Source organism: Melitaea cinxia, chromosome 7 (genome assembly GCF_905220565.1).
Source record: "Melitaea cinxia chromosome 7, ilMelCinx1.1, whole genome shotgun sequence".
NCBI classification, from domain to species: domain Eukaryota; kingdom Metazoa; phylum Arthropoda; class Insecta; order Lepidoptera; family Nymphalidae; genus Melitaea; species Melitaea cinxia.
This window is the reverse complement of record NC_059400.1, coordinates 6,197,312-6,223,381: the sequence shown is the minus strand read 5'-3', so window position 1 is coordinate 6,223,381 and position 26,070 is coordinate 6,197,312. Positions and strand designations below refer to the sequence as shown.

Sequence of the window (26,070 nt, the reverse complement as noted above, 5' to 3'; positions counted from 1 at the left end):
TCTTATATATATGTATATTACGATATAAATACACTATAATATAATGCTATAAATTAACAAAAAAGTCAATTTTAAAAGTACTTACACTTTTCATACCCGTGTATGAAGTAAACTTCATCTCGTACTTGATATGTCAATAGCAATAATAGATTATTATGAATGGCGCAACAATAATGGCTATGTTCAAAATTAATTATCTTAGTTTTTGTTTTCATGTTTTTATTATGTAGATATTGTCTGTCCATAATAAAAACATGAAGAATGCTTTGAAGATATGCGTCGTGTGAAGCCGGCTTAAACAGGCTTTGAACTCACTTATACCGAAGACCGTCATTCAGAAAGCTTAGTTCCTTTTCTATTTACCTTTCTGCTCGTAATATACTTCTAAGCCTTTAAATTTTAAGGTATCCATTTTAGGGCCCTATTGTAGATTAACTACTAAATACCGGATGTTCAGAAAGTAACTATGCAGGGCATTGTTGTGGTGCGTTAAGAATCACTGATATGATTGTGAATTAATTGCATACTTATTGAACATCGGTATAATTATAATAGAGTTATCACTCGATCAAAAACATAAATGGTTACTTAATAACAAATTATTATAAGAAAAATTTCTAAACTTGATAAATATCATATATATATATACACACTCAAGTTATAACTTATTTAAAATTAACTTAATTTTTTTTGGAGTTAAATCTTTCAAATAATTCAATTCATTAAAAAGATGCGGTAACTTTTACAAATAAGAAGTAATTGCACACTCAACAGCTCCCACTAGGAATTACTCCTGTGTCAGGGGTCCGATAACACTCAATACACAAGCACAAACACCCAGAGTATGGCAAATATCTCTATGGCCAATAGAAATGTACTTATACCATGTGCGGGGATCAAACCCCCTACCACCAACAGTAACCGTCAAACATTCGTGGTTTAAATGAGACCAAAATATTAATTTTAATATCGTTATTTAAATGATTTAATTACGTGGACTTTACTCCTAACTTATTTACAGGATAAACTTTATCCACAAGCGGTGAAAACGGCCCTTAATGTTTTGATATCAATTCAATCAGCTTTGTTGAATTTATTACTTATTACCTAAACAAATGCTCAATTGTCAAATGTCATGCCAAGACGCTGTTCATACTTTGTACATTTTGAAGGAAATCGTAAACATTATTTGTTTAGTATCCATATTTCCTGTAATTTGTGTTAACTTGTTTTCTTATTTAAAATATATTATCCCTTAAATTATATCAGCAAAACGAAAGAATGTTATGGTTTTTATTTTCACGTTTCGATTCCAACATTTATTAAAACATAAGTGTGTTAGTCGTTAGAAGTGGGTTTATTTAAATAATAATCAGGTCCTGCTTTTAGTTATTACTATAATCATCGAAATCACAGCGCAATAATTATATCACAACGCAATAATGGTACTTTATACAATCGTAATGGATACCGCAATTAAAACCGCAAGCGTTAACCGCATTATCTTAAAGTTCCACCTTTCCTCAGATATAAAACATATTAATAGATCTATAAATTAATATTAGTTGTACCTATTACATATCTTATGAAGAAGATAGACTCAATGATTTGAATATAAACCTTAGTAATTTTTTTTAAATATTCCGTATTATATCTTAATCTTAATAAGATCCTAAGATGTACGGAATTACAAAAACTACCATAGGTACGTAAGTGGTATAATATTTTATACACATACTTTACCTTAGATCAAAGTATCTACTCATTTTACAAGTAGACTATATGTTAATGAACGAGCTAACTAGAATATTAATTTGTGTCTAGATACACATAGAGGTCTTCAATAATGAAATAATAAAGTTACTACATTTATAATGCCTTTAATCGCTTTCCCTAAAGTATTATTTGTAAAAACAAAAAATTATAACATTGTCTCAGCCAAGTGGTAGTGATATAAGAGGTGCAAGTAAAAATAAATAGTTACAAAAATAAACAACAATTTCTGAAAACAGTTCTTTCTAAAATGATACCACACATATTGTAGTAAATTTTAACAATATCTATACTAATATTATAAAGAGGAAAGATTTGATTGTTTGTTTGAATTGAATTGGTTATTTGAAAAATTCTTTCACTGTTGGGAAGCTAACTATTCGTAGGTGACATATTATAATTTCAAAAATATTGAGGAAAAAAAGTTATTTTGAAATTTTTGTTAAATACCCGTGCGAAGCCGGGGCGGGATGCTAGTTTTAAGTAAATTAACGTAAACAACTTAAAAAAAATAAGATTTTATTTTAAATGTACTAAAAATAATAAAATAAACTTTTCCTTTAAAACTTTTAGTATTAACATATAACATCATTAGGTACACAATAATTTAAGTATATGATATAAAAGCTTGTCGCGATATTCAAGTAAACACGAACTTGGAAATTATAAAAATTATAACTACCTAGTAGATCAATATTACGAGTATATACAATATTATATTATATTTAATTTACTTATTTATCTACGTAGGTAAAAAGATAAATATATGCTTCAAAAATTGTGTTCAAAGATTTCATTCACCCTTCAAACATACATTTTATATATTATTGCAATGTATGTTATATTGCAAGTTAAATGAAAGCTTTAAAAAATACATATGTAAGTATCACCTACTCATATTTAAACTTCTTATTACTCAAAATACATTAAATGTGAATTTAAACAGCAACTTGCACGCTTTGCCTACCGTTTTAAACATTTAGATGTTCATATACATTAGACGACAAACAAATCCCACCAAAAACATTTTCATGTAAAATGTTGCCAAGACGAGATCATATGGCTCGCACTGTCAAAAAGTTATCAGATCTCATGTAGAGCCAAGCTTCTAACTCTACACGCCCTAACTCTACAAACCCTAACTTTACAAACTCTACACCTTAGTCAAAATATGTGGCTTGGCCGTTTCGCTACCGTCACGTGGGCGTAAGGTGAAAAATGTATTCACTGTTTATTACTTTTCTGTTATACAATAGTTCTATTGAAGAAAAAATAAAAAGAAGAAGAATAATTGATATACATATAATACAAATAAAAATGAAAAGAGAATATATATATAAATGAGACAGGAAAGTCGTCATCTACAACATCGGCAGCCGGTAGTAACGAAACGGCCAAGCCACATATTTTGACTAAGGTGTAGAGTTTGTAAAGTTAGGGTTTGTAGAGTTAGGGCGTGTAGAGTTAGAAGCTTGGCTCTACATGAGATCTGATAACTTTTTGACAGTGCGAGCCATATGATCTCGTCTTGGCAACATTTTACATGAAAATGTTTTTGGTGGGATTTCACTTCTTTTTGTAAGTTGCTTATGACAATATTATAGCTGCATTTTACCTCCGACACATTTTATACCATAAATATCATCCAATCTTCACAATATTCGGTTAAGCACGCTGTTTTTGATTTTATGTTAAACTGATATGCAAACGGTGACCTCCGCCAAAATTTAAATACCAAAATTACAAAATGTAAATTTTCGACATAAACTAATAACCGATTTTTATTTTTTATGTATTTTATTATTATTATTAATAACAAGGAGTCCCTATATCAGTTTTCAGACCTCTAGCATCAAAATTTGCGGAAGTCTCATACAAACTTCCATCTCCTAGTTTAAGGGGTTGGGGGGTAAAAGTTCCAAGTTTTAGAATTTTTTTGTTGTTTGTGTACTAATACTAGCTTACATACCAAATTTCAGCTTTCTGGGACTTCAGGAAGTACTCTATGAATTTTGATGATCATCAGTGAGTGACGAAATCGGGGTTTTTTAGATATCAATAAAATCTAAAGTATAAGAGCTATGCAATTGAAACTTTATATGTTTAATAAGTTTGCTATTGACATCATATCCCCAGAATTTTGTTTATCTGGTATAATCCAAACCCAAGTTATGAGGGTTCAAAAAAACGACGAAGCACTTCGAGAAAAGATAGGTAGTGCTTTTCGTTTTTTTTTTTTTTTTTTTTTTGTTTCGTCTTGGCGGGGGCACTACCGTGCCCCCAGATTCTAGACTCGTTGTATAACTTTGTCTATGCGTCTCGTTTTTACCTAAAAACAAACGTTTCAAAGAAAAATCAAAAGTAATAACGGTACAGCATTGACATGAAACAACAGAAATCCCTCGACGTAATAAAACAAGAAGTTTCTATCTTGACTTTATTTAAGGTTGGGAATTTCGTTGCGAATGTAATAAGTAAAGTTTTAAACGAATACTAAAATATTCTTATTATAAGTATATGATTTAGCCATTTAGGTACATCTATACAAATAAATAAAATTGGAGTGTCTGTTTGTATTATTAATATAACCGCTTTATACCAAATGCATAAGAATGTAAACACGGTACACATACCAAAATAACATTTTTTAAATATAATTTTTGTCTTTGTGTCTGTCTGTTTGTTCCGGCTAATCTCTGAAACAGGTGGACCGATTTTGACGGGACTTTCACTGGCAGATAGCTGATGTAGTAAGGAGTAACTTAAGCTATTTTTATTTTAGAAATTTATTTCTTTTATAACACTGCGAACTGAACAATAACTTTTTTGTTAAATTTCACGCGGACGAAGTCGCGGGAACAGCAAATTTTCATATAAAATGTAGAAATGTTTAGTAACATAAATTATACATGCTTTATAAAGTTGACATGCTTTCACGCTTTACGTGCTCATAATAAGGTACTACATATACCTACTTATTAATATTTTTGTCCCTTTTAAACCAGATATTTTCATATTATATCAAATAAAATAATCATAAAATATCAAATATTTTCAAGTTTCGTATTATACTTTCCAAGACTTTGTCTGTAAATAGAGCTATAAAAAATATATATATATATAAAAATTAGAAAAAGCAATTAAAATTTATTAATAGACCTTCTTGTAGAGATATTAATGGTATATCTTTAAAGAACAAAATAATATATACGTATACTGAAGATTTATTCCTATATACCATTTAAGTAAGTTGGTATTTCTGTCTTTGATAATTGACAGCATAATACTCGTAAATGGACGAAAACTTTATACTGCAAAATTTTTAAGTTTCGACGTGCGTAAAATAACTACGGTTCATATAAAATTTCTTTTACGATAAAAAATATCTAATTCCATTCATAAATTAGGTAGCACCTACATTATTGGCTATATGATTTTAACAAAATCTTGATAAGCGATAAAATTTGAAGTTCCTGATGTTCTACAACGATTAGAAAAAAGGACTCGCCTTGATGAAATTAGTTTTCGCTCGGCAGCGCGGGGACGAAATTGTACTTATTTCCATCGGATTCACAATCAGCTGTTTGAATATAGAGACACGAGTTATTCAATTTATCTAAATCCGTTTCTGTAAAATTGTGTAAGAACGATAAATTATGGTAATAGCTTTATGCGGCATTCTACTTATGTAATTTTATACAACCTTTTTTGATTCATTAAGTAGATTGTTTTGTATTCAATATTCGTTTTTGGTTTTTAAGAAGGACATGATCGTTACATGCACTACTGTCTATTGTGTTGTGTTATGCTACATTTTGATATTTATTAATTCATGTAACTGTAATATTAAGACGTCTTATTAAACATATTTTGATATTTTTAATTTAATTACTTCATTTTATCACTCAAATATACAAAATACGTTGCGCAAAAGACAAACTTAAAGCCATACAGAACAGAAAACAATATATATTTTAAATGTTATAAAGGTATCGTGTATATTATCATATAATATACACGGACGGTCATCAGTTCCTATGGTAAGCAACTTAACGCTTGTGTTATAGGTAACAGCTGACTGTTATAGCTTTTTTTAAATAAATATACCTAGAAATAAATAAATATACAAAGAACGGTCAATTTTTGATATGATATTTAAAAATGTTTAGAATTCCTAATGTGTAGGTAACAAAAAAATAAAATCGTACATATTAAAATTTAATAGTTTCGGGTGTGGTAGATAAACATTTGGCAGATGTACCTTCATCATTACAGCCTATACAGTCCACTGCTGGACATAGGCTTCCACAAGTTTACGTCAAAAATAACGTGAACTCATGTGTTTTGCCCATAGTCACCACCACGCTAGGCAGGCGGGTTGGTGACCGCAGTACTGGCTTTGTCGCACCAAAGACGCTGCTGCTCGTCTTCGGCCTCTGTATTTCAAAGCCAGCAGTTGGATGGTTATCCCGCCATCGGTCGGTTTCTTAAGTTCCAAGATGGTTGTGGAACCTTGTTATCCCTTAGTCGCCTCTTACGACACCCACGGGAAGAGAGGGGGTGGCTAAATTCTTTAGTGCCGTAGCCACACAGCAGATGTACCTTACGGGTACTTAACTTTACCAGTTCCACAACTCTTTTTTATTATAATTAAAAAATTTAAATATAAATATTACACGCAGATAACGGCGGAAATTGAACCCACAACCCGGGCAGTAGAAAGCAGGGCCACTATAAACTGCGCCAACAGGCTAGTCATATATATGTACGTAGAAATAAATAAAGCTTAGGTAAAATATCAAGTTCATTTAACGAACAATCCAAGCAATAATAATATCTGATGTACCAATTTATTTGAACGTACCTTTTTGATGAATTTCTTATCATGAGTTTATTTCAAGTCGACCAAAATCTACCACAGACATAATAAACATATAAATTTCCACTCAAGCTAAAACATAGGCATATAGTACATATAGTGCTCTAGATATTATATCGTTTTGATTAAAATGGTACTTACGATTGACTAGAGGTATCTACTATACCTGTGTTTGCTGGCAAACGTAAAGAAACCGACTTCAGTTACATCGACAAGCAATACAATGTAGGTAGACGAAAAAATAGTCAAGTTGTAATTAGATCTCGATGAAATTTAAATGTGACCATTTGATAAACATCGGCTTTCGATTAAATTAGAAATCATCGAAATCGGTACACCCAGTAAAAAGTTATGCGAATTTTTGAGAGTTTCCCTCGATTTCTCTAGGATCCCATCATCAGATCCTGGTTTCCTTATCATGGTACCATACCAAGGATATCTCCTTTCCAACAAAAAAGAATTATCAAAATCGGTACATAAACGACAAAGTTATCCCCGAACATACATAAAATATATATATACGGTCAAATTGAGTAACCTCCTTCTTTTTTTGAAGTCGGTTAAAAAACCAATAAGCATCCTCGATGGTCAGGGATGCACTTTACGTAATATGCTTAATAGTCAATCGCTCTTTCATTTCCGGTTCACCAATGAAAGGATACATATGATATTAGATTTCAGACCAATTGCTATTAATTTCTGTTCAATCTGTGTTATATTCAACATGACATGTTATTAGCATAACGGAATTTTAACGTAAGTTCTGGAAGCACATGTGTGTTAATTAATTATTAAAACTAGACGACTAGCCCGTTGGCGTAGCTTGTAGTAGTGTGCTTTCTGCTCCGCGGGTTGTGGGTTCGATTCTGAGTCGGGGTGTAATAAGTATTGGTATTTAAATATTTATATATCCATGTATATTTATAAAAAAAAATATTTAGCTATATCGGCCGGTTGTTAACTATAACACTAGCATTAAGTTGCTTACCTTAGGAACAGACGACTGGTGTGAATGTTATATGATAACAAAAATAAACAAAAAAGCTAGTGAGAAGATCGAACGCTACACGCTTTCGACCAACTGAACTTACATTTTATGAATTATTACAAGAAAAATACATTAGCGTTTCGGGTTCACACAAGGGTTGATTTGTGTGACATATTAAGGTACACAAAAAAAGAGGATTGTTCTAAAGACCAAATGAATTTGTGAGTTGATGAGTGTTTATTGTTTTATAGAAATGTCTGTTTTGTAACAGTGTAAGGCTAATATTTAGCAATGAATCACCCGTAATCACCACTGATAACATTCGACAATTATCAGATGTAAGTTATAGCCTTTTAAGCTTTGTTCATTTTTTGTATCGTTTTATCTAAGGTTTTATCGCTTTAGTTATTATTTATATGTTATATCGGAAAATATAAAATTGAAAATATTTTAGTTGTGCAAAAGTTTTGTTTGGTATACTAAAAGCATTTTTGCGTCAATATGTCACGTAACGTATGAGTACATATATCAAATCGATACTCTATTTATAACACACAGTAAAGTGTGACCTAGGTTTAATGTTACATTATTGTACCCGTAATAAACCTGTTAATATTGCAATAGAAATGGCAAACATATTTTCTTTTTAACCGACTTCCAAAAAAGGAGGAGGTTCTCAATTCGACTGTATTTTTTTTTCTTTTTTTTTTGTATGTTACATCAGAACTTTTGATCGTGTGGACCGATTTTGACAAATTTTGTTTTAATCGAAAGGTGGTATGTGCCGATTGGTCCCATTTAAATTTATTTGAGATCTAACAACTACTTTTCCAGTTATATCTAATAATGCGTTTTTACTTGACGCTTTTTTCGTCGACCTACGTTGTATTATACCGCATAACTTTCTACTGCATGTACCGAATGTTGATAATTCTTTTTTTGTTGGAAAGGGAATATCCCTAGTTTGGTACCGTGATAAGGAAACCAGGATCTGATGATGGGATCCTAGAGAAATCGAGGGAAACTCTCGAAAATCCGTAATAACTTTTTACTGGGTGTACCGATTTTGATAATTTTTAATTTAATCGAAAGCTGGTGTTTATCATGTGGTCACATATAAATTTTATCGAGATCTGATAAGTACTTTTTGAGTAATCTTTGATAACGCGTAGTTGCTTGACTATTTTATCGTCGATCTACGTTGTATTACTTGTCGATGTAATTGAAGTCGGTTTTTTTTTCGTTTGCGAGCAAACACAATTATTTGAAGAACGATGCCAATCCTTGTCCAATCCTTAATCTGTGTCGTTGCGCCCTTGCCTGTTTTTAGCTTTATAAACATATTTTTTCTTTAGACTCTTATGAATATCTCTATCAAATTTGTCGACAATATTCATTACAGCCTATACAGTCCACTGCTGGACACAGGCCTCCACAAGTTTACGCCAAAAATAACGTGAACTCATGTGTTTTGCCCATAGTCACCACGCTGGGCAGGCGGGTTGGTGACCGACAATATTACTGATCTGTAAATGAATTTTAAAAATTGGCTATTTAAGCCCATGACCATGACATATACTTAATGTTTTTATTTTCTAGATCTCTACACTTGAAAATTTCCTGCAGTTTTTATATCAAAGCTAAATTAGGTATTACATATGTTTATCGTATGCTCGTATATTTATTTATTAATGATAATTACTAAGTGATGCAAAATTTAAAAATGTTTGAATAAGAAAAGAAATTATAGTTTAACTTTGAAAAATATATGTTAGTGTTTGTTAATTTTTTTGTAATTAATGTATAATTTTTACAGGAAGAAGGATGGAAGCTGAATCGTAACAACTACTACCAAGAAGGTTGGCTGGCGACTGGCAACGTGCGAGGCGTGGTCGGGGTCACCTTCACCTCCTCGCACGCCCGTCGCCCGCACGAACTGCCTCTGCGCACCAATTACAATTTGCGTGGACATCGCTCCGATGTAAGCTAAGTTTGATACATAATTTTTAACCATCAAGTGTAAACTATATTATTTAAGTTAGAATGTCTGAATGTTGTGACTCTGATGCCTGTACTAGTTTAGTTAACATAATACAACGTAGGTGTCGAAAAAATAGTCCTTTAAATATGTATTATTAGCGTAAATATTACTCAGAGTGAAGGAAGATATTAAAAATTAGCAATACTCTAAACACATATAGGTTGGACCATATCTTTGCTAGTCATAATCATTTCCGATTGACATCTTATTATATTGACATATTATTATAATATTATTTTTTGTATTAATATCATTAAGTCTGCAATGTTCATGATGTCCTAAATAAATATCTTTTTCTTTCACACAGGTAATTTATACGATTGGCTTGATAACTCTGGTTACTTGTACTTGGTTATGATTTAATTATTACTTTGTTAGGAGACAAGATATGATTGTTAAATTATATGACCTGAAAAGTTTATTATATACTATATGGTATAAACAAAAACCTGTGGCTTATGAGTGCAGAATCCCGTAAGATCCCGCGTAGGATTGATTAATCCCGCGGGATTGGAAAAACTGCGAATTTGCAATCCCTAAATACACCTGTAAACAAGTGTTTCAAAATTAGAACAATTGTTTTTGTTGGTTGCAAATAAAAAATCGACTTCAATTATATCTTTTTGGACACCATTAAAAGAAACAACAAAATAATAACATAAAATGAAAGATGCACAAATGCGATCTTATCGCGGAAAGAGCGATCTCTTCCATATAACCTTTAGGTATAGGATACGAAATAGAAACTATGATTAGGAAGTTAACTAATAATTTAATAAAATACATAGAGATAATATAAATAATAAAGATAAATAAATAAATAAATAAAGCCTTTATTCGCTGATCATTTTGTTGCAACTTAATTATTACAATATTAAAATGAATATAAAGTAAATACAATTATAATTAGCACTACATAATAACAGTTTTTAACTATTTTAGTAACTAGTTTATCTGTTAGGTTGTCCTTCAATATAGGCCTCCCCTAGTTGCTGCCATACTTTTTTTAACGAGCTAATCTTCTCCATCCTTTTGGTAGATTGTCTTCCCATCTTTTTATTGGACTTCTTTGCCTCTTACCATTCCTAGGGTACCACTTCATAATATTTTTGGTCCATTTTTCTTTGTTTGTTCTCATAATATGCCCGGTCTAGTTCCATTTTAGTTTTTTTATTGTTTTGCTAATATCACTCACTTTCGTCCTGTTTCTTATTTTAGCGATGGTCCACCGGTCTTGTAGTCTTATTTTATGCATAATTCGCTCCATGTGACTCTATATACGAGTACATTATACCTACTAATAAAACGCACGTATCACAAAAAAAGTCTATATTAACATATTTTTGAAGGCAAATAATACAATGTAGGAAGTAATTCAATATGCACCTCCCACCACATGGCAAGCACTAGCTTTCGATTAAAAAAAGTATCATCAAAATCGGTAAACCCAGTAAATAGTTATGAGGGTATAACATACATGAAAAATAAAATCGAATTGATAACCTCCTCCTTTATTGAAGTCGGTTAAAAATGTTTCAAAGAAATGAATAGTTGTGGCTGCGTAAGAGAATTTAAGATAAATTTTAGAGCCATAAAAGTACTGCATAGGCATAGCTGGATGTGATAGCATGAACTGATATCATAATTTATGATTATTAGCTATAACTAAAAGCCGAAAATAAAGACAATAGACTTGACCTGAATACCTTTTAATTTATATACAGAAACTTTGTAGAAAAGAAATTGTACCAAAATAATAAACGTAACAGTTGTTTCAACTGCCTTTTGCCTCAGTGGCAAATATTTATGTAGACCGCACAATTAGTGTTTGTTGTCGTTTGTTTGCACCGCAGCGGAGTTCCAATGTTCTATAATGGCCATTGTTAAGCGTTTTATTAAATTATATAGAAAAGGCATGATTACGTGAAAATAAGGTGAAACTTAATGATTTTAATCTAAGGCATATCAACTTGACGTACCAAAATACCGGAGTTTCAATTGAATGTTGTAATACTATCGCTACGAAAGTGTAGAGACATCTACGTCGTAGACATTTGCGTATCTTACGTTGACTACATCTGTAGGGCTATATATATTTGTTTATATTATATTAATATACTATATTATAACTTTTACTTACTTTGAAAAATGATGTATTTAATTTTTACTGTATAATATACTTGAATGTTTAATTAAGCAATTACTGATATATTACGGTTGTAATTACTAACTCTTATAATGAAAGAAAAATGGTTTGTTCACAAATCTACGTTGTATGTAGAATGTACGGTTATTGGTCGTCTTAATTACGTAATATACTACTGGTACGTGACTTACGTTTTCTGAACAGAAAAAGCTCTAACTATAAATACAGTCTGAAGGACAAAACTTAGTATATACACGTCAAGTAAACTTTACTTTATTGCTTTTCTAATTGAAAATGACTAACTTCTGCATACTTTAAGAAAATACGTAAACAGAACTTAGAAAGTATTCTACACTATAATTTTTTTCTCTATGAAAAGTGTGTGTGTGTATAAAAATTTGATGCGTAACTGTTAGAGACATCTTGTTTATATATAATATTGCTAAACATATTTTTGTGATAATAATGTTATTTATGGCACTTAGAATTCAAGAGATATTATATTTGTCAAGTATTATGAAAATAACTCTTATGTAAGTTTATATAAAAACATTTAAATAACTTGTTTGTCAGAGAGGTTCTACAAGGTTGAAGATTTTGTGCCTTTATTTAAAAATTCAATTTATATTTGAAATGTTTTAATTGTAGGTGGATTATAATAAATGTTTTCTTTGACCAAAAATAAAGATTTTTGTATTTATTCGTTTTCAACTCAAAATGTATGGCAAAAATTGTACCAAGTAAAAGACATAGTTTAATATGTTGGTAATAAGAGAAAATTAATCCTTAGTGCATTCGTTTTTTGATTAACTTATGATAATCGCTATTTCTGACGACAAAAAGCGGCACGGAATGACTATCATAATTATTCAATTATATATATTATTCATTTTATACATATAATACAAAGCAGGACCCAGCGACTTATGCAAATAGTTAATTTAATTTCTCTGATATGAGAATCCTGATCACGATCAAATGGAATTTTATTTATTAATTAACAATTTTTTATACCTACAAAATTATATATATAATATATTTGTCATGGAGACTCACGTATAATGGGTGTTTTTATCCCTGTAAGACATTTCTTCCAGGATTTTTTTTAATTCGAAATGTTTATTTAAATAAAAACGAAGAAATTGTGAAAAAACTACCAATTTTATAAAGGATTGATACTTAAATTTTTCCAACGGAACCAGAAAAGTTCTCTGTAAACAACAAAAACCTACTCCTCTATTACATCTCTAGACTTGACGCATTACAATGAAATTATGACGTATGACGAAACAAGGAAAACTACCTGTTTCGTCGAAAGAAATTGCGTTACAGTGAAAGTTCATAAGGATACAGCGTTTGTATTCCAACTGTTTTTTGATTTTCCTTAGATCTAAAAGGGCCTATTGTACAATTTTTTATATTATTAACAACACAAGCGATGAAAATGACACAACATTTATATATATAACTCTTGTGGTAACTCCTTCTTATTACCTACAAAGTCCTATAAAATGAATTAAAATTGTTTTAAAGCATTTCAGGAATAAAATATCTTTAAATTTTAAAAGTATCTCAATCCGAGATAGAACTTTTACGTTTTTTGTTTTATCATTTTTTAAACAATTTAGTGTCAAAGTAGCACGAAATCATTAGTCGACAAGCTGACATATGTTATTATAATTGTAACTAGAACTTTGTTATGTTTTATTATCTAAGGTACATTTAATTTTCCGAGTTCACCTTTAAACAGAAGCATACATATCATAGCCGCAGCCAGGAGCTCACGTTTAATACACTTTTGGCACATATAACAACATTAAATGATCGTCACATATCGTATCATAAAGGTGCTGAAACTTCAATTACAGACAAAGTTCAAACGTCACGTTAGCTATATAACAAAATAATTCTATTTTTGGAAAGATTTTATAGGAGATTTCTCCAATTTTCTTGTCTCTTAATGTAATATAACGCGTTATTTTATACCAAAAATAAATATAAGTAGGTATAAATACATGTAGTAAATTAATTGACCAATTTGGGTGACACTAATAATAACGACCTAAAGGTAATATAGTTCAATTGATTACTAGTATTAGGAATAGCAAAGGTTATATGCCTTATTAGGCTTCTATTTTTAACCTTCTTCAAAAAAAGGAGGAGGTTACTCAATTCGACTGTATCTATTTATATTTTTTTAATGTATGTTCAGGGATAACTCCGTCGTTTATGAACAAATTTTGATAATTCTTTTTTTGTTGGAAAGGAGATATCCCTAGTTTGGTACCATGATGAAGAAAACCAGGATCTGATGATGGGATCCCAGAGAAATCGAGGATAATTCTCGAAAATCCGCATAACTTTTTACTAGGTGTACCGATTTTAATGATTTTTAATTATTAATATAAAATCGAAAGCCGATGTTTATCATGTGGTCACATTTAGATTTCATCGAGATCTGATTACAATTTTTTGAGTAATCTTTGATAATGCGTATTTACTTGACTATTTTTTCATCTACTTACGTTGTACTCATATTACTTGTCGATATAATTGAAGTCGATTTTTTTTCGTTTACGAGCAAACACAATTATTTTGAAGTCGTTTAGTTATTATCTTTATATATATAAAAGCGAAAGGTCACTCATCAGGATACCTCTGAAACTATAACACCTACAAACTTAAAATTTGGCAAGTAGGCTTCTTATAGAACGTAGACATCCGCTAAGAACGGATTTTACGAAACTCGACCCCTAAGGGGGTAACACGGGGGATGGAACTTTGTATGAAAGTCCTATGTTTTTGAAGTAAGAGACTTGAAATTTAAAATATAAGCTCTATAGATAGTGAAAAAATGTCCAAATAATGTATCTTTAGAAATTAACTCCTTTTTGGGGTTAAAACGGGGGATCGTAGGTTTACGCACTGATCACGAAATCTCCGAAAGTATAACACCTACAAACTTGAAATTTAGCAGATAGGCTTCTTATAAGGCGTAAACTACCGCTAAGAATGAATTTTACGAAACTCGACCCCTAAGGGGGTAAAACGGAGGTTGGAAGTTTGTATGAAAGTTTATATGTCTATGTTTTTGAAGTAAGAGACTTGAAATTTAAAATTTATGCTCTATAGATAGTGGGAAGGTGTCCAAATAATGTATCTTTAGAAATGAATTCCCTTTTGGGGTTAAAACGGGGGATGGTAGGTTGACTCACTCATCACGAAATCTCCGAAACTATAACAGCTACAAATTTGACATTTGGGAAGTAGGTTCCTTACAGGACGTAGACATCCGTTAAGAACGGATTTTACGATACTCAATCCCTAAAATAAAACTAAAAATGTGGTGTATAGAGAGGTTTTATAAAAATAACTATTAAATTATACTAAATTGTGCCTTTTAAAAAGTTACTCAGTGTGATAAGCAATTCAAGTGACTGAAATAAAAATAATAATTTTCGCGTTAAACATCTTAATAGTAATGCATATCTTCATAACCACGCGAAGGTAGTCGCGGGCAACAGTTAGTGTATTATAAAACAAAGTCCCCAAAAGTGTATGTGATCGATTCCTTCAAAATCTACTGAACGGATTTTCATGCGGTTTCACCAATGGAGAGAGGGCTTCAAGAGGAAGGTTTACGGAACGGTTAAGCCGGTTTTGATGAGAGTTTCACTGGAAGTTTGCCGGGAAAACTTTGTGACATACTGATTTCAACGCGGGCGAAGCCGCGGGCACAGCTAGTAATAATATAAGATCGCCCATTAGATCGAATCCAAGAATCTTACCCGAAACAACAAATATATAAAAATGGAGCTAAAAAGTGCTTGTTTAATAATGCTTTTAACAGCAACAGAGGAAGGTAACAAAGAGCTTTTGGGTTGAAAATTAGAAATTCCTTAATTCTTTACCTTATAAGTCTCTAATTTTGTGTGCCTTAAATATGAGAATATAATAAAATTATAGTTACATTATATTACATTATAGTGAATGATAGTTAAAAGTATATGATATTCAGCACTTTCGAATAAAGTAATTGAATTTGATTGATGTCAGTGTCGCAATCATAAGGATGATAAAGAAAAAGTTTTTAATTTGTAAATAAACAATTTATTCTACTTGATAAACAAGTAAGATTTTTTTATTTAGGTGATCCTGGTTAAATGGAACGAACCCTACCAGAAACTAGCATCATGTGATAGTTCAGGTGTAATCTTCGTGTGGATAAAGTACGAGGGGAGATGGAGTATCGAGCTCATCAACGACCGCAGCACACCTGTCACCCATTTCTCTTGGTCGCACGATGGGAGGATGGCTCTAATATGTTATCAGGTAAAGAATCCTGTTATAATATTTTAAATTTTTATTTCGAATCTTTTTTGAAACATCCTAAATTTGTCTGGGTCAGTTTATGGTAATAAGTATTTCATTGGTAAGGCAGGACACATGTTGGTCAAAATCCTGAGCAGCTTACCTGGGGAAGTACTTCAATCTTACCTTCTATAAGATCAGCGCGAACTCAATCAAAAAATGGTGCTCTCAAGTATTGAAATTCAATAAATTTTTTACCTCGAGTTTATGCTACTGTTTTAGTCAAGGTAGTTAAAACCTCTAAAGAGGTTTAGGAATAACCGGTAACGAGCTTGTGTTGCTCTTGACTTCAGTCAACTATAGGATTTATACTTAGTTATTACTTTTTATTATTAAGCATACTACAAGCTTGTTTCCAGCCCTAATAGAACAAAAATTAATTTTTTGAAATTAAATTGTTCAATTAAAAATAAATAGATTTTATACAAAACCTTAAAATATTTATGATAAACCGTCAGAAATTTAATTTGTTTAAAAAATTTATGTACCGTTTACCTACAACCGTGCAAGAACTGCGGCTTGTCGGCTTGCGACTTGTGCGCTAATCACATAAAATTACGCAGATTACCTTTTCTTTGAATCTTTTTATACAATACTTTTTTATAACGAATACGTATGAAATTAAATATCTTTTATCCTATAAACCTGACCCACATACACGACTCTTTACGATTAAGTATAAACTTAAGCAGTAGTTCTCTAGAAAGAGACTAAACATTTCATTATGCTGTCTCAAGCTGCACTCGTGAATATCTCTCTCTTACTTTCTTAGCAATTTGAGCTATTAATATTAAATGAGACTTGTGTTTAAAGTTGAGGTAGCTACTGAATTAATTCACCCCATTGTGGAATTCCCTATTCATGCATAGAGTAACGAAGGCTATAGTTTAATTTGATTTTTACGTGAATGTGGTTTGTTTCGTTTAATTTACTTTTAAGTATTATAAAAGATTTATGCTCTGATATGTGGATTTTTAATAACTTAATAAGAAAATTATAATTATATTATTTTTTAAGTTTGTTTTTGTTTTCTTTGGTTTTGAAATTGTGATAAGAAACACTAAAAGTGTAAAAGTATTATTAATTCATTTTTTTTATGTATAACATTTTTATATATAATTTATTATTTAAGTGAGTAGGTACTAAATAAAATATAAACTGTAGGTTTTGTGTGTATTCAATTACCATTGGCTACCAGGTTCCTATATAATATATACCGTCACTACTATATCATGTCCTGTGCCCAAAGATTATCTGGAAGAAATCGCTCTTCAGCGATAAGATCGCCTTTGCACATCTTTTTTTTTGTAATTACTACTGTTTGTTTATATTTTGGTGTACAATAAAGAATATATTATTATTATTATATGTACATGTGCAATCAGCCTGTAACATGCCACTGCTGGGCATAGGCCTCTTTCTCCATGTCCAACTGCTCCACTGCGGTTAAACGGATATGTTTCCTCATATGAGTAACGATCGATCGCTAGGTATCAGATATTTATGATTACGACCGAGACCGACAGCTGAACGTGCTCTCCGAGGCACGGTAAGGAGACTCACAAGGAATGTCTATTCAAACCGGGAAGAAATATTTGTATATATATAAATATCCATCTCGAGCGGGAATCGAACCCTAGCGTTGTGCTAACCGTCGGTGTTTTAAGCGACTACTCGCAGCACAATACCACCACACCAGAGCGATTGTTCCTATGTACATTATAATTTAACTGCAGAGTTCTAAAGTTCGACCTTCAACTTTACGTTCAAGCTACGGTACGGAGCGTGAAATTGTAATACTAATATAGTTTTTATAACATATATCGTCCTTATTTTGTCATTTATAAAGACAACATATGAAATTAGATCATCTTAATTTGACACCTACAAAACCCCCGATTCGAAGAAACTTAGGTCGGAGTCGAACAACCCATATGTCTATGCAATATAATATAACCATACAGTATAAAAAGCGTTACATAATATTCATGTGGATCAATGTTTTTCTAAGCTATTCCTAAGCTGTTTCACGTATTCACAATCGATTTTGTAAAAGAAAAAAGAATTCTCTGTAAGCGGTGACAGTGGCTTTAATATAAATAACAAACTCCCTACTTTGCTTATGATAAAGGTGCTCGTGGAGTGTTGAAGATTTTCACGTAAGAGGCTTTTTATTTTGAACCTCTGTTGTTTCATCTCTTTCACCTCTTCGGAATGTACACAAGTGACAAAGTCTTAATAGTTATTGCAATATAATAAAAATAAAGATTGTTTAATTTTCGTATGAGTTAAATCTATAATAACATGACAGTCATAACAAGACGAGAGATGACAAAATGACAAGACAAAATGAGAGAGATTTTTAAAATTTTGAAAATGTTCTTTGATCTTAATCAGCCCAAAATATAATTTTAAAGAATAGAATGACGTAGGTATTTTAGCCATAATTCATTAAGTTTTCTAGACATTGTATTTCGATGAAAGGTACGTTACTTTAAATTTCCGAATTAACATCGGTGTAAGATTAGCGTTAAAATAACTTTCTTGTCATGCTTATACTCCTAATTTTCTATCACTATTTTCGATGGTGTATCTACAAAATGAACTATTCAATCTTTTCAAATCTAATATATAACGGTGCAATAAAGAAATACTAAAGTTATCATTATTAAAGTCTGAAGGAAAAAAAATGACCACCAAGAAATTGCACGTCTTCTTTTGAAATGGTAAGAAACTACATAACAAATAAGTCTAAGGACAACAGACAAGCTCTAGATAGAGGTGGGTTGTATGTTTGTTAGATGGAGGTGAGTTCACCAACTTTGTAATATTTACGCTAAATAGCTACAAGTTTTATGACGTATGAATATGTGCAATACATTCAAAAGAGGTAATGGCATACGAACACTGGTTTACTATGTGCAAGATATCATCTAAACTGTGATATAAAAACATTTATAAATTAATATTTTTTCAAGGCTACAGCTGTAGTGGTGGACTTAGGAAATATTGGTTATAAAAAGCGCTAATGTGATACGCCTCTTAGAGAAATATGTCACTCCAATATGGTTAAAAGGTTTCTCCATGAACTCGGTCGGGTAAAGGCATTTGACACTTAGAACATATAAGTACATACTCCATAAATAAGGGTTAATTTCTTAGTTACAAATTGTGTTTCTTAATCATAATATAAATACATTTTTTCGAAAAGTTGATTTAAAGAAAATACCTATAGTATTTGACTTCTAAATTCATGAATATATTTTAGATTACTTAGTAAAACTTAAATACTTATTTAGTTAAAATAAAATGTAGCTAACTATAGTAGTTTTAGAAAATATTAATATATTACCTATATTCAAAATAAATAGAAAAAAGGCATTTATTTTCATATTGAACTAAACGAATAGCGATAAAAAGTTTGTATATTTTTTTTAAATAAATTGTTAGTACTACGTTCTGTTATCTGGTAATAGAATTATTTAATAAATTAACTGTGATGCGATATAAATTGCTGTCGTTTTAGTTACAAAAAATATAGTGCAGGTCATTGATTCTATAATAAAAATAATTTAATTCTTTCTAGCCTGTCAATAAAAATAAGTTGTCGTATCGAAAATTTTTTTTAATACTAGCGACCCGCCCCGGCTTCGCACGGGTGCAATACTAAATATACTACAGAATGTCTTTATTTATAGTGTGAAGCTAGGTTATGGCATTGTTATTAACATAAAAACAACAACATTCAAATATGCGTCGTTAGATTACACGTTGTTACAGAATGCGTTGAAGAAATAAAGGTTCACTGCTCGTTCCCGTAGGTGATAGCGTGATAATATGTAGCCTATATGTTGACCCGACTTTTTAATAATATTCGTGCCAAATTGGAAGTAAATCCATGCAGTACTTTTGGAGTTTATCCCGGACATACAGACAGACATACAGACAAACAGACAAAAATTTTAAAAACTATATATTTGGCTTCGGTATCGATTGTAGATCACACCCCAAGTATTCTTTTAAAAAAATATTCAATGTACAGTTTTGACTTTCCTACCATTTTATTATAAGTATAGATTTTCAAAGCTGTACATAACAATAATTGAAATCTAATTTTGACTGTTCAATTTTTCTTAGGACGGTTTCGTGCTCGTGGGTTCAGTAGCTGGTCAAAGGTACTGGTCGTCGATGTTATCCCTCGACGCGCGCATCACTTGTGGCTGCTGGACCCCTGACGACAGCCAGGTCTACCTCGGTACAGCATCCGCACAGCTCGTCGTCATGGATGTACACGGCGCTATGGTTTCACAGGTCAGAATACTTAGTGTTGATAGTGCATTGCTAATCTGCTAAACGATATCAGAACAGTGTGGCAGATAAAACATTAGAAACATTAGAAAACAATAGATAAAACCCTGCTTATTTTTAGAATAAAAGTATTTGTAAATAATTTGTACGTTCTACACGTATATTATAACACATTATTTAAGTTAACTTTGGAAAGATGATGACGATGAAGAAGATGACGACGCGTTGGCGCAACGGTTACAGAAGTGGTCTGTGACTGTTGCGCTGGCGGTTGCGAGTTCAACCCCGCACATGACAATCATTTGTATGGGGCATACAGATGTTTGCCGTGCTCTGGGTCCTTGTGGGTCAAACCACCGTGCTTCGGTGAGCACGTTAAGCCGTCGGTCCCGGTTGTTATAATGTACACCTGATAGCGATCGTTACTCATAGTAGCAACCCGCATTAGAGCATCGTGGTGGATTAAGCTCTGATCCTTCTCCTACGTGGGGAAAGAGGCCTATACTGTGGGACATTACAGACTGAAGCGCATGGAAAGATGAAAAAGAACCAATTATCTATATTTGAATGTCACTTTCGGCTGAATTAAAAAACGAAAAGCTTTTCATTGATAAAAAAAAAGTATAAAAAAAATAACCATAGGAAATCTTATTTGATTAGTAGTGTATCGTAGCAGTCGTACGAATTTTCGCATAAAAACAAAAGCGCCTAGACTTACCTTTACTTTCTAAAGCTTTAACGGATTAAGCAAAGTTTGATGATTAATAAACTCAGTCTAACAATAATTGAAAGCCAACTTCCAAATCTAGTTTTCTTAATCAAACTTCGGGAGCTTTTCGACTTAGCGTTAGTCATATCGGTTTTCAATTAAAGAATAGATGATAATTTAAATTCTTCAAAAAACTTGTTCATAATTATTATTAAAAAAACTGAATTGTTGCTTGTTATGAATATTTTTTATCCTACTCGTAATAAGAGCAAGTAATTTATTTGACTAAAATTTCGTAGTCGTGTCAGACACTTTTAATGAGTGGTAAAATATACTTGCAAGGAATAATACAAACTACGAGTATATAATAGCTGTGTGGTTACGGCAGTAAATAATATAGCCACCTCCTATCTTCCCGAATAATACAGTTCCACTACCACCTTGGAACTTAAAAAACCGACCGATGGCGGAAAAACCTCCAACTGCTGGATTTGAAATACACAGGCCGAAGACTACGGCTACCAGCCCGCCTGCCCAGAGCGGTGACTATGGGCAACACAGTTCACGCCATTTTTGGCTCGAACTTGTGGAGGCCTATGTCCAGCAGTGGACTGCGATAGGCTGAAGTGATAATGATGATGACATAACAATAACTCGCTCACGAGTTAATTAAAAGTGTTAAAAAGTATATCAGAAGCAAATGCTCCGCGTAAGCGTGCTTTTATATTTAATTAAAACTTAAATATCTTATAAAACGAGATACCTAATTTTTGGTTTTATTAATAAGTTAGTTAATTAGTTCGAGTTAAGTATTGAGAAAATGTTTTAGAATTAAAATTTAAATGGCATACTATTTCTAAATGAAATCAATGATTTTTTTTTTTCTTTTTATATGCTGTTTTATTCAAAGCGCCTGTGGGTCATCAATCATGATTTTTTTTACAAAAAAATGTAAGTAATTACGCAATGGAAGAAACAAAACAAAACGTAATTATGATAACTCCTATAATAATGAAAATCCAACGAACGTGCTTAAGAGGTAACAGATGTTTGAGAGGGTTAGACGCGACATTATACAAGTGGTTGCTAGTATAGTGTTGGCATACACAAAACACCATCTTGAAATATTACTCTAAGATACGAACTAGACATGACCTTCATCTATCAGCTTAATGGATAAAAAACATTTTATATCTCCTTTAGTATGTTAAAGATAAATCGTAAAACGTTTGGCTGGAAAATTCCTGGCCAGGCTTTATTATTTTCAGTAACCGCCATTCAACTCAAACTTTTATCAGGCAACCCTGTGTCATCGTATTCGCAATGAAACAGCGCTCTTTTGATGTAAGATTTATTTATTAAACGTGGTAGAAGGTAACTAGTATCGACATATATTAATATACTCGTCAATACCCGTTTATTTAATCGAAAGCCTATGTTTATCATGTGGTCACATTTAAATTTCATCAAGATCTAATTACGACTTTTGGAGTAATCTTTGATAATGCGTATTTACTTGACTATATTTTCATCTACCTACGTTGTATTACTTGTCGATGTAATTGAAGTCGGTTTTTTTTCGTTTGCCAGCAAACACAATTATCCTACTAGTTGATATCTTACCATAGTTTTTAATATAATATTATCTTTACTGTTTTATCAGTAATTAACTTTTATTAATCTCATTAAACAGGCCAGTTGCGTGGCAGAAGCATTAGAAAGGTACCATCCCATACTATATATTTATTAAGGGTCGAACTAGTATTGCCGAAAAATGATCAACTTTTATCGCTATTCGCTATTCGCTTCAGCCTTTAATATCCCACTACTGGGCATAGGCCACTTTCCCCATGTAGGAGAAGGATCAGAGCTTAATCCACCACGCTGCTCCAATGCGGGTTGGCGGATATATTCCATACTATGAGTAACGATCGCTATCAGGTGTACATGATAACAACCGAGACCGACGGCTTAACGTGCTCTCCGAGGCACGGTGGGGAGACCCACTAGGACTGCACAAGTTGTGTGTGTGTTCTGTGTAGTGTGTTGTGCAGTCCTACTTTTATCACTAAAATATTAAACATGGTCTTATTTTATTTGTCGTTATCGGCTCTATACTACAGAGTGTATAGAGGAGCGAATGGCCAGCTGGATCTCAGTAAATGGATTCCGTTGAAATCTCTTGAGTGTAGCATCTTTGAGTGTGAAATTCGATGTGACATTATACTGAAACAGTTAAAATTCTCTTCTCCTACTAAAAAAAAATTGTAGGAACTTAGTTTGCTATACCAAATCAAATCAAAAATGAGTATATTCAAATAGGCTTCAAAAGCACTTTCGAATCGTCATTTTACACATTAAAATTTTAAGAGTGATTATTATGTAGAAAAGAAAAGCTACCACTGATTTGGAATGTAGATTCTGCACAGAAGAATCGGCATTAATTTTCTTGTGAATATACACAATATGTGCTGTGTGGCTACGGCACTAAAGAATTTAGCCACCCCCTCTCTTCCCGTGGGTTTCGTAAGAGGCGACTAAGGGATAACAAGGTTCCACAACCACCTTGGAACTTAAGAAGCCGACCGATGGCGGGATAACCATCCAACTGCTGGCTTTGAAATACACAGGCCGAAGACGGGCAGCAGCGTCTTCGGTGCGACAAAGCCAGTACTGCGGTCACCAACCCGCCTGCCCAGCGTGGTGACTATGGGCAAAACACATGAGTTCACGTTATTTTTGGCGTAAACTTGTGGAGGCCTATGTCCAGCAGTGGACTGTATAGGCTGTAATGTAATACACAATATTGTTATAAATATATTGCGCGCATTTTTAATATGTCTACTTTATGAAAAACAAGGTCGTTGTTGACGGTGCATGCTCGGACCTCAAGTATGTCAATGCTGGCGTTCCCCAAGGCTGTGTACTATAACCTACCTTGTTCCTTCTGCATATCAATGACCTGTTGCAAACTAGTGGCATTCATTGTTATGCGGACGACAGCACCGGGGACGCCTTATACACACGCCGTCTTAATATTTCTCGGGAACAAGTTGACGAGTGTCGAAACAAACTTGTGTCTGAAATCGAGTCACTTTTAGCCAAAGTCTCGCGATTTACTTAATCTAGTCCAGTTTAACCCCAATAAGACACAAGTTTGCGTGTTTACCGCTAAAAAATTACCCTTCGTCGTTCCTCTCAAATTCGAAGGTACTCCCTTAACCGCCTCGGTTAGTATTGGAATACTTTCAGCAGTACCGTGTGCAATGTCACGCAGCAGGCGCTAATAAATTGTGGAGAGATGGTGCATAGACAACGAACTTACCGTCAATCCTAGAAAGACGTAACAGGTAATGTTCACTAACAAACCACTACTGGGGAACTACAACCCCCCTAGACTGTTCGGTACGGAGCTACAGTTCAGCTCGGAGGTAAAATATCTAGGAATCATTCTAGATAGCAAACTGAACTGGAGCAACAATAGCCTTCCTAGCCTACAATAGCCTTCTGGCAGTGCCGTAGAATTACAGGTAAAAGATGGGACCTATCCCCAAAAATCACTCTGTGGCTGTACCAGTCCGTCATCAGGCCAATTATCAGCTATGGTGCAGTGGTTTGGTGGCCGAGAATCAGACTAATCACCGGTGAAGCAAAGTTACAACGACTTTAAGGCTGGCTTGCATGGCGACTACGGGCTGCATGAGGACCACTCCAACTGCGGCCCTGGAAGCCCTACTGAACCTGCCGCCGCTGCATCTGTTTATCCAACAGGAGGTGGGAGCGGCTGCGGTAAGACTCAGGAAGCTAAACCTACGGAGGAACGTAAAAGTAGCAGACACAGGAGTACTTGGCGAACTGGCAAACAGGAAACCGCTCATCGAAGCGGTTACCGACAGAATACCCAAACATTACGTATTCGATAAAAAATACAGAATACAATTACACGAAGACCCAGAGGAAAGTCTCAACCCCAGAGAGTTGAGAATCTTCTCACACGGGTCGACAACATCAACAGGTACAGGTTCTCGGGTTTACTCAGAAGACCGGAATATCCACATTTCATCGCCATTGGGAATCCACAATACTGTCTTCCAGGCGGAATGCATGGGAATCATAATGGCAACAACAGCGATCAATTCTAGAGAGGTACAGGGTTTTCCAATCCGTATACTTTCCGATAACAGATCGGTCCTGCAAACCCTACAGAGCGCCATTATGACATCAGAGCTAATATACGAGTGCCATCGAGCTTTGGCGAAGGTAAGTGAAACAAACACCATTACCCTTCAATGGATAAAGGGTCACAGTGGATCGCGAAGCAACGACGCGGCCGATCGACTGGCGAGGAATGGATCGGAGATGAGGGTCCACGGACCTGAACCCATTTTGCCTCTGCCTTTCGGATTGCTGCGCAGCCAGCTGCGACACAACACCAAGGTAATGCGCCAAGAATATTGGGCAAAACTAACTACCTGCAGGCAGACCAAGGAAGCTCTTTCGACGATCAACCCAGGATTGTCGCGCAAACTTCGTGGTTATGAGAGAGCCCAGCTCCAACTACTGGTTGGGGCTCTTACCGGACATGCCTTGCTTAACAATCACTTACACAATTTAGGTGTTACAGACAGCTCCCTATGCAGAGAATGCATGGAGGCTGAAGAAACGGCCTCACATATCCTGCTGGAATGCGGTAGTGTGGCGAACTACAGGAAACTACACCTCGGGACACCGAGGTCGCTCCAGGAAGTCGTCGGCAACGCGAAGGGTCTGCTAGGCTTCCTAAAGGAGCTAGGCTGGCACGAATAGTGCTCCTAGCCAATCACGCAAAAAAGGCGCACCAAGACGTCGAATTGCG

At 33.4% G+C, this 26,070-nt stretch overlaps 1 protein-coding gene and 1 long non-coding RNA gene across 2 annotated transcripts in view; one reads left to right on the top strand and one right to left on the bottom strand.

The window, feature by feature from the left end:
• Positions 1 to 26,070, top strand: part of LOC123655045 (tubby-related protein 4) — a 41,431-nt gene that overhangs the window by 1,509 nt on the left and 13,852 nt on the right. Inside the window, exons 2-4 of the mRNA XM_045590891.1 lie at positions 9,457 to 9,621; positions 15,977 to 16,159; positions 20,336 to 20,509. Coding sequence (XP_045446847.1) covers positions 9,457 to 9,621; positions 15,977 to 16,159; positions 20,336 to 20,509 — 522 coding nt within the window. The remainder of the gene's footprint in view (positions 1 to 9,456; positions 9,622 to 15,976; positions 16,160 to 20,335; positions 20,510 to 26,070) is intronic.
• LOC123655046 lies at positions 866 to 25,850 on the bottom strand. The gene is made up of 3 exons (XR_006743309.1): positions 25,587 to 25,850; positions 2,327 to 2,339; positions 866 to 877 (listed from the first exon to the last, which is right to left on the bottom strand). It is a non-coding gene; the product is annotated as an uncharacterized LOC123655046 (long non-coding RNA).